The sequence below is a fragment of the Toxorhynchites rutilus genome, chromosome 2, assembly GCF_029784135.1.
Source record: "Toxorhynchites rutilus septentrionalis strain SRP chromosome 2, ASM2978413v1, whole genome shotgun sequence".
Classification (NCBI taxonomy): domain Eukaryota; kingdom Metazoa; phylum Arthropoda; class Insecta; order Diptera; family Culicidae; genus Toxorhynchites; species Toxorhynchites rutilus.
The window spans coordinates 7,773,024-7,783,671 of record NC_073745.1 but is presented as its reverse complement, the minus strand read 5'-3'; the positions used below and the strand labels follow the sequence as shown (position 1 = coordinate 7,783,671).

The following is a 10,648-nucleotide window of genomic DNA, read 5'->3' as shown; positions in this document are numbered from 1 at the left end:
AATAATGAACTGAATTAAAGCAGGGAGGTGTTAAATAGATAGGTTACACCCCTCGTAAAGATATCTAGATCAATAGATCAACTAATTATAGCTTGAGTTTATAGTGCTTTCTTGAAATGAATTTGTTTTTCCGGTCTAGAATTATAAAAGCGATTGTTCTCCGAAGATATCTCCCTTTGCCCAGATAGACGTTGAGCAATGAATAAATAGATTGGTTAAATGTACCAAGTAACATTTATCACATGTAACACTGTGACCAAATATGTTTCAATCAAGTGCTATTAACAGATGGTTATCGAGTTAGCATTAACCACTGGTGGGCTTCCAGTATCGAGGAAAATGTGGAAATATCTAATCGTTACTGAAAATAATCTGCCAGTTCCTCTGGGAATTCAAAATTACATTCATATGAAAGAGTTTATTTTAATGTTTTCTATCCATGTAACACTGTGACCAAATACATTAGGTTTTGTGATTTTTCAATCAATCGCAATCAACAGGATAGCTTCTGAAGATTATTCTTCCCCATCAGTAGGATATTTCCGTATCCAATATTGGATGCATAAAACCTTGTGCCTCCAACGTAACGCTCTCGTTTTCGAAGTTCTCCAAATATTCATTCATTCAGAATGAATTCAGATTCAACTTCATACAAATGATCTCTAAATCAACGATAGTCCTACGTCACCCTTGCGGTTATACCATAGATATAACCCACTTTCTGTTTTTTGCGTTTATTAATGATTCGCAAATGTAGGTGCGGTCCATCAATGTTTTAGTTAAAAATGCTGTAGAACCCATACATTGTAGCGTTTTGCATAACCGTAAGCAGGTGCTTATGAACATGGATGTTTGTAGTGAAACTGCTTATTCCTTTGTCGTCAGCGTCAGCGATTAAGTGGCGGCACAAACTTCCCGAGCAGCCCAATAGTAGCGTATTTCAGAAAATAATCCACTCCAACGAAAAATGGTATCGCTGCTAGGAACACTTCTACGGTCCGTGCACCCATGAAAGAATTTGTTGTCGTGGGAGTTTAAAAAAAATAGAAACGAATCAGTTTTAACATCAAGAGCGGAAACTGAATCAAAACACGCGCTCAAGAAAACAATGTTGTGTATTTTGAATATTACAACAGCTATACCCATTCTATCCACCTCACAAACTGGAATCCTCCTCATCATGTCCCCACCGGATCGTCGATTGAAGTTCGTTCGACCTTAAGGATTAGGGGGTTATTCTTAAGGGTCATGTCGGTATAAGTAAGATTTTCCCCTTCGAAGTTACATGACAATTCTTGCCCAATTCTAAGAATTAGGTGACTTAGAAGTACAGTGACAAATGAACAGAGTTCATTTCACCTGTTTTCAAAATACCGACGCGTATGCGAATTTGACGTCGTCGTCGACAAACGACTCTAGGAATAACCCCCTTAGCGCGTCTTCGGCGACGGCTGTTGTCAGTTATTCAGTATTTCACGCTTTCCGGATAATTCGAGCTTGGGTCGTATTGGTTCTACTGCTCAATCTGGTATAGAAAGAATTGAGTCATTGAGAATTATGAATATAAATCATGAAGATTATTAATATTTCATTTCGTTTCATTTTTGTGATGCGATGTAATGCCGGTCTCAGTAAGTCCTCGCATATTAATGGCTGTCAAATCCAAATCCTCCTAGTATTTATACCATTCTTCGCTGTACAATTACCCATGTTGCCGCAACCCGGAATACACTCACTGAACACGTTTGTCACCCCGTCATCGTTGCTTTCATGGAATCTTGTATGGAATTTGAGTGATGCTACAGATTTGTACGAAAACAAGAATGTCGTCCGAACGGAAGTCAGATACGGCAGTAAACAAGAATAAAGCCTAGTTTATACGGTGCGAGTAAGCGTACGAGTTGACCTAGTCAGTTACTGCTGTGCAGCTACTCACACCGTGTGAACACATCATGCCAGTTAATGTAATGCGTGATCCGGTGTACGAGCTACTTCAAATTTTTTGACGTGGGACTACGTCTAACAGGAGTATATTGGGGATAAAATGAAAACCTAAACACAGAACATGCAGGAAAAAATTAAAGATTCCGAATGCTTATAACTCGAACATTTCTTATTGGATCGGAAAGATGTTTGCATCAATTGACACGGAATATTTCTACGCTTCTATCGCAATTAATAAAATGTTATTTTTCATTAGATAAACAATTGAATAACTGTGAAATGTGAAGCGTTATCTAAACGCCCTAACTGCCTCGTTTTGATTGGCCCGATTTACGGTTTCCCGAACACAGACTTCAAAATCAATGTACATGTGGGAATCCGCTTAGCAAATATACATGCAAGTAGGGGGTATTTTTGTTCCAACCGAGCTGTGTTTCCCTAACACGGACATCAAAATCAATGTGCCTGGGGGAATCCGTTTTGCAAATACATGAAAGTCGGGGGTATTTTTGTTCCGACTGAAATGTGTTTCCCTAACACTGACTTCAGATCCATGGGGTGTGCGGAAATTGGCATTGCAAATACATGCAAGTCGGGGGCATTTTTGTTCCGGCTGAAATGTGTTTCCCCAACACAAACTTCAGAACCAAAGTGTCTGGGGAAATTGGCAGGTCGGATGTATTTTTCTTCCGACTGAAATATGTTTCTCTAACACAGACTTTAAATCCAAGGAGCGTGGGGAAATTGGCATTGCAAATACATGCAATTCGGGGACATTTCTATTCCGGCTGAAATGCGTTTACCTATTACAGACTTCTAAACAAAGGTGTCTGGGGAACTCGGAATTGCAAATACATGCAAATCGAGGGCATTTTTGTTTCGACTGAAATGTGTTTGTCTAACACAGAATTCAAAACCAGAAGTCATCATACCGAATGTAAAATGACTGTCATTAAATTTACTTGTAACGAAGAACATAATCTATCCAAATGCATGAATTGACCTCACATGGCATTATACAATCTTTTTACTCCCGAAGCAAATATTGAATTCAATTGAATTCGGAAATCGTTTCATTTTATAAAAAAAATTAAATCAATACAAACAAATGATTGCTAAGCTAAGGTAGTCCCACGTCAACCTTGCGGTTATATCATGGATATAACCCGCACATTTTTTTTTTATTTCACTCGCACTCGCATCCCCGAAAAACGTCAAAAACAGCATTTAGCGTTCGCATTTAGGATGCCAACGACATGTAATGACATGTCCCCGTTTTGAAGATATTTAAAAATATACGAAGATATTAACAGACTTTTGGAATTATTGGGAGAACTTATAAAAGCATCATATTTTATCATAATTATCAACATATATTTTCTGAACGAAATCGAGGTTATTTTGTTTTGCACGCTAGCGTGACACACCTTCTTTTTGAGGTGTTTTTTCTTGAAAAAAAGAATATATGTCATCCATGAGTTAAGAAATGAGAAGAGAATTCAATATGCCGTGTGAGGATATATGAAATAGATACCTTGAATCACTAATTCGCATCATCGAAGGTAGAATGTCTATATCAAGTGGAGATAAGTGTTTATAAGACAAATTGCATTACCGGATTAGTATGCTCGTATGTTTCAATGTTATTTGACTAATTCCAACAAGTGGTCCTATAAGTGGACACTTACCATTTTGCTTTAAATTTTCTGATATTTCTTATTAATATCATTTCATATTACTCATATTATTTAGCATTACCATTATTACCATTTTCGATTAAAATTCTTTCATCACTTGCAAAGAAGTAATGTTCGATGAAACAGAATAAATATTCTTTACGAAAAAGTTCATTCTCAATTAAAAAGTCACAGGAGGGTTGTGTCCGAGACACGACCGCATAGTTGAAGTAGGATTCCGTTAAGCTATCTGTTGATCTTGGATATGTTTGGAGAATTACATGATTAAACTCTTTGATAATAATTTGGTGGTCTCCTGAAAAGGGCCGTTTTGTTTGGTTGTTGGGTATTGTTTGTTCACTCCACCAGTGTTTACCGAGTGATGATAACAGAAGGATGTTAAACAGTCGTTGGATGGTGCATATCAGATAAAAGATACTGAAGTGGAACGAGATATGATGAAAACCGCCCTCTGTGACCCTATACTAGATGTCTCCTGTATGTATGGATGAAATAAAGAAAAAACTCACCAATATAATATAAGATAATTACCAATACCAAACACAATTATCAATTTTTCTCATCAGTAAAAACATGTTACTTTAATATGAGAAAACATATTTGAAATGGAAAACGTATTTTTTTAACAATTATTACTTTCTGAGTTTTTATTCAACCCAATGCAAATTTTAATTGGACTAACAGCACATAATGCTATATGTAGAGCAATAAATTTTTCTAATATTTCTTCACTTTTACAATTTTTCTCGCCGTATAAACTTTTCTTGGGAGAAAATGAACAAAACAAAACAGACGGCTTGAACCAAAAAACACGTTCTCGAGCGGGAACACACCTTGGTTTTTATTTTTGAAAATTGTAATAAATCGTGTCATATATTAAGTCATTTTGAACACAACTGCTACCATATGAAATTTTACATTTACACTTGTGCTAAATTTTTCACAATACACGATGGGTCATTGATATGAAATTTCACCAAGCAACCAACATTCCATTCCAAATTCCAAATTTAGACTTTATTTACTAGAATTAATCATATCACTCACGTTACTTTCAATATAAAAATGCCCCCGACTTGCATATATTTGCAACGCCGAATTCCCCAGGCAGCTTGGTTTTGATGTCTCTGCCAGGAAACACATTTCGGTAGGAACAAAAGTCCCCCCTGTTTTCATGCTATTTGCAATGTCGATTTCCCCCCAGCTAGCTTGGTTTTAATGTCTCTGTTAGGGACCCGCCGCATGTGTCGTCAATTTCGACCAATCAGAAGTGGATATTTCCGTTAGAATAGGGGTTGAGATTTTTCAGTTGTTCAATAGTTAGTTTCTTGACATATATTATTTTCTTCAATATGAAAAATTTTTAAGGAATACCGAAATCGATTAACGCAAAAATTTCATCAATCCATCATGAAATGACTATGCAATAAGCGTTTGAAATTGGACAATTTTCACGATGTGCTCGATTTTCGAATTTCAATTTGTACCCAATGTCCTGAAAAAAAACGGCGGATGGGTTATACCTATAATATAACCGCAAGGTTGACGTAGGACTGTCGTTGGTAATCATTTGTGTTTTGACGTAGGACTACGTCTTTCATTTCTATACCGGGGTGTAAAATCAAAGTTTCGAAAACGAAAGCGTTACGCTGGAGACCGAGATTTTGAGCGTTAATAGCTCCTAAACAACTGAACGAAATGGTATGATAAACACTTCATTCGAAAGATAAAATGTCTACGCGTTCTATACTTGTTACTTTTTGATTCAAAAACTTGTTTCAATAGTCTTAAAATTGCTTTCAAAACAGGCTATTGAAATCACCAATCGGTATATAAGCGACCGCCGCTCGGAAATACACTCAGTTCTAATTGAACAGCGATTGGAGCATGTTGTCGCTGTTGTGATGAAGCTAACTTCGTTTATCATGAAAGCGCTGATGAACGGTGTCACCAAGAGCCTGTTTGTGCACCTTAGGCCAGAAGGGAATCCATCAGGAGGAGAGTGATGCTACAAACGGTTCCCCGGGAAGATCTCAAAGCAGCCGCTACACACACACACATACACGCGCGGAATTCTTTCCGTTTGGATGCCATTCAGCATCGAGAAAGATCCGGAAAATAATCTGCCAGTTCCTCTGGGAATTTAAAAATACATTCATGTGAAAGAGTTTATTTGAATGTTTTCTATCCATGTAACACTGTGACCAAATACATTTGGTTTTGTGATTTTTTAATCAATCGCAATTAACAGGATAGCTTCTGAAGATTATTCTTCCCCATCAGTAGGATATTTCCGTATCCAATATTGGATGCATAAAACCTTGTACCTTCAACGTAACGCTCTCATTTTCGAAGTTCCCCAAATATTCATTTATTCATTCATTCAGGATGGATTTAGATTCAACTTCAAACAAAGGATCACTGAATCAACGATAGTCCTACGTCACCATTGCGGTTATACCATAGATATAACCCACTATCTGTTTTTTCAATTAGTAATAATCGCACTTCGAATGTTCCTCATTGGGTGAATTATTGATTAAACTAGTGAATGAATGAAACAATTTACGAATTTAATTGCAAACAAATCCCTATTTAGGTCAATTCATGCATTATAGTAGTGGTTATCGCCGCAAATAGTTATCAACATTTTGCCTAATCATCTAACGGTATGCGAAGAAGTTCAGTGAGCTGGCGACATGAAGAGGCATACAGTCCTGAATAACCGAGCCAAAGGGTTGTATTTCTACCCGCTTTTGTAGACCGTGTTAGCAAAACGTATTCCGGAGTGTAAAAATGCATGGGGATATAAAAAGTACTGCCGAGATTTGGAATGCCGGTTTTCCAAACTTTTTGGTTTCTGAATCTGTGTTGGAAAAATATGTTTATTTACTCGCAGATTGCATCTCATTTGCAATGCCAATTTCCCCAGGCTCGATGGTTTTAAAGTCTGTGTTAGGGAAGCATTCCGCTTTGCAAAAACGCAAACGAGTACAAAAATACTCACTGCTTGTATCTATTTTGAAATGCCGATTTCCCTTGGCTCCATGGTTTTGAAGTCTGTGTTAAGGAAACATTCCGATTTGCAAAAGTGCAAACGAGTACAAAAGTATCCGCTGCTCGCATCTATTTTGCAATGCCGATTTCCCCAGGCTTTTAGTAGTCTGTGTTGGGGAACAATCCGATTTGCAGAAACGCAAACGAGTACAAAAGTACCCGCTGCTTGTATCTATTTTGCAATGCCGATTTACCCAGGCTCCATGGTTTTGAAGTCTGTGTTAGGGAAACATCCATTCATTCCTGCGATGGTACCTCAATCGCTGTTCAATTATAACTGAGTGGATCTCCGAGCGGCGCTCGCTTATATACCGATTGATGATTTTAATAGCCTGTTTTGAAAGCAATTTTGAGGCTATTGAAACAAAAAGTAACAAGTATATAATGCGTAGACATTTTATCTTTCGAATGAAGTGTTTATCATACAATTTCGTTCAGTTGTTTTGGAGCTATTGACGCTCAAAATCTCGGTCTCCGGCGTAACGCTTTCGTTTTCGAAACTTTGATTTTACACCCCGGTATAGAAATGAAAGACGTAGTCCTACGTCAAAAAGTAATGAAGATGGTCGAGTTTCGAGCGACATAGCATGCGCTGCCATAACTATTCCACAAATAGTGACGTCAGTCGTTGTGTTTATCTTTGATTGCCCACCGCATCCATGTAAAAATGCTATTTTCAGGAAGTAATTCATCAATTAAAAACGTACATTATTGTAGAGCTCCCGTTGAATATGAGGCGAATGTGATAGCGTGGAGTGAATATCTTTGAAATCACATCGAAGAAGACGGATAAAAGTGATATCTCCATGTGCCATTTTCACTCCCCCACGTTCATAGACACAAACGAAGTTTCATTATTTTACCGTTATGAAGTTGATGTCTCGAAGGCTCTCAATGTCGGCGTGTATGTTGTGAGATAATAATCGCCAACTAATCAAAATTTCACCGAAAATGTTATTGCTTTCGAGAACTAAGCATACGACGGCAACTTCGACTTGCCGTTGCTGGTGTATGTGAATGCTTCAATAGGAATTGCATGGAAGAATAATTGACGCAACGTTACGTGACGGAACGTGAACGTGACGTTGATGTTGTATGTGAATCGCGCTTTAATCGAATGTCATGCGAGTTCACCGAGTCAGTAGCTGTTCGCTGTCAAGTCAGCTACTAACAACGTATAAATAGGCCTGATCATCAGGGTACGACGCAAATGCTATAGGGTCTGGTTTCGAAGCCTTCACGAACACATCGCCGAGATTAGAGACTATGCAATATGATTTATTGTTTCGATATACATTTGCTTTCTACCTTTTTTCTATCCAAAACGTAATGTTCCGATACTTTGATCTTTTATTACTTCAATTAAAGCTACCAGATTTTCTTCGTCTTTTTTCATCTTTTTTTTTTTTGTTGTTGCTTGTTTTCCATTTGATTCTTGCCTTTTGTATCTTTTGCCTTTTTACGGTTCCCCATGCCACTATGTACCGTGTGTATCGCAGAATAAAACGACAAACTTTTCGAGGTCGAATACAAGTAACAAGCCGCTGTTGGCTGTCGAGTCGAGTATGCTACTCCGTTTAGAGTAGTGTTTGTTTTTTTTTCTTTCTGAGTTTTGAAATTTGCGTCCCAACATCCAAAATGTCATAATTACTCTTACATCCGCGACAGCTTAGTGCCATTCTTTTATTTTGTTTTTTGTTTGCATAACATGATTTTCCACTGGTGAACGTTTGAATTTAATTTTTAGTTATAAGTTATTTCATTTAAACATTATTTAATATTATGGTTGTACGTCTTTCATCCGTCCAATTGTTTTTTTTTATTTGTGGCAATGAAAGCTTTGAATACTGGGATAGTTTCCTGTTCGTGGATTTTTATTTTTTGCTCTCTTGGAACGTGTGTCTTTCTTGTGCTATATTACCCTAGAGCCGTGTCAACTGGAGAAATTGTGGTGTGACAACAGGGTGCGTGTGTGGAATAGATCGATCGGAGGATCGACATTTGCAGCTAAGGTGTGTAACGTAATTGTAAAGTTCTACTAATTTAGCTATGTTTTATTTCAAAACAAAAAATGAATAAACAAAAAAACAACAATAAAAGCTCCTTGCCTTGCATTGAGATTCTCTAGTGTTTTGCTAACATTCTGCTACCACGCTTGTTCTACTGTCTACTCAATTTCTACTTTGTATACATCTTCTCCTAATCAGTCACGATACAAATATTTCCAAAGTGCGATCCAGAGTAAGTAGGATTTTTCAAAACAGTACATTCTAGTAATTTAGAGAACTTCTTACTGTCAAACCAAAACAGACAGAGTTTGTTGCATGGAATAAATATATTGTACTTTTTCGAAAAACAACTGTTTACTCTGGAACGCTCAATGTAGGAAGGAAATAGTTTTCTCTAATCACTACTACTGTGCATCAAATCATGTTGGGCTTTCCTCCTGAAATAACGCTACTGTTCAACACGTTAACATAGGATTTAAAAAGCGTGTGTTTTAATTTTTTACAGCAATCAGCTGGCCTACCTGTGTTCTAGACAATTACTTAAATAACAACAAATTGTATAAATAATGAAGAATGAATAATCGAGTTATGATAGGTAAGTGCTATTTACACACATATACGGCTAATTTAGTATACATATAACGGCGCAGTTCGTACACGAACAATTTTTTCAACCGTTAAAACAGCAGAATAACTTCCTCATAATCTTCTCCGTGCGGATGCGCCGCTGAGTTTCTCGTTCCTCCCGCTCCTGAGCAATAGCTGCGGCAATCAAATGACCCAGATCCCTGCCAACAAATCCCCGTCGCTCCAAATCAGGCCAATTATCGTCCACTTCAAGGACGCCGGCCCAATAGTTGTCGCTTCGGCCTCGTCGCTGTCTTATTGCTCTTTCACGTCGTCGCAGGCTTCTCTCTTCCCTCGTCGCTCCTCTTTCCCTTCCTCGGTACTAGATGCCATTGTACAAATGTTCATCCAGCGGTCGGAATCGTACCCTCTGCCGGTAGTGATACTCCTTAAGGAAGGATTTCAGCGATTTCGGCAAACACAACTCATTGATTCCGTCGTACGTCGTGTGACTGACGATCGTCGCCCGACACAGCTGTTGCAGCGAGAAGCTGAAGTTCCTGTTCAGTGGACACGTTAGCATTGGCTCGAAGAACATCACACACGAGGGGTCTTTGTAGTGCTCCAACAGACCGGTCACCGTCGACGCAGTGTATACTCCGGGATCGTGTGAATCAAAACTGTGAATAGGAAAAAGTAATGTTCATCAGACTGTCCAGTTTATTTTTCCGTTGCAACTCACCTAAATTTATGATTAAACTGCTCGATGCGAGCGTGCAAGGAACGACAATACTTCCGGAAGGAAACCGAAAACAGGAACTCTTCCTGGGCTGAATCACGCAGCAGGAAAGTTCCTTCCGGTTTACCCTCGAGCAACTTCTCCGCCTCGTACCGGTCCATTTTGCCCCAGTAGAAGCAGCAACTGGTTATCTTCTGCAGATCTGGTACCAAACAATGGATGAAATCAACCTGTGGAAACAGAAGAAGTTGTAACAATTGCACGAGAATCATTTTCAAAAAGCATCATAATATTACCTGTGAATGGATACGTGGCATTTCCTCGGCATGAAGAATATTGTTCGGCAGTAGCAATCCTCTTTGGAGCAAACTAAGTGCCGACGAAGAATCGGGAGTGCAAACAAAAGCAATTTGATGATTCGGGGGAGCTGCTCCACCGGCTGCGCCACTACCCGCTCCAGTAGTGGTCAAAGATCCACCGGAAATGAGACTTCTCGGTGTGAAATTTGGAGGAGCATCAACCCCCTCACGGATCTCCAGCTCCCGCTGGAGCCGAGCCCGTTCATCGCAATCTTCCAGGGAAAAATCATCGCTGCTGTTGAACCTGGAAATCGTGGCGAAAGAGGGAACAAAAAA

At 38.6% G+C, this 10,648-nt stretch overlaps 1 protein-coding gene across 6 annotated transcripts in view; it reads right to left on the bottom strand.

Annotated features, from left to right (window-relative positions):
- Window positions 1–8,337: 8,337 nt before the first annotated feature.
- LOC129767321 (probable serine/threonine-protein kinase DDB_G0282963) overlaps window positions 8,338–10,648 on the bottom strand; it is a 118,687-nt gene continuing 116,376 nt past the window's right edge. For all 6 annotated transcript variants that reach the window (XM_055768053.1, XM_055768054.1, XM_055768055.1 and 3 more), the window contains 3 exons: window positions 10,310–10,616; window positions 10,017–10,243; window positions 8,338–9,954 (listed from right to left, as the gene is read on the bottom strand). In XM_055768053.1, coding sequence (XP_055624028.1) covers window positions 9,657–9,954; window positions 10,017–10,243; window positions 10,310–10,616 — 832 coding nt within the window. In that variant the 3' untranslated portion in view covers window positions 8,338–9,656. The remainder of the gene's footprint in view (window positions 9,955–10,016; window positions 10,244–10,309; window positions 10,617–10,648) is intronic.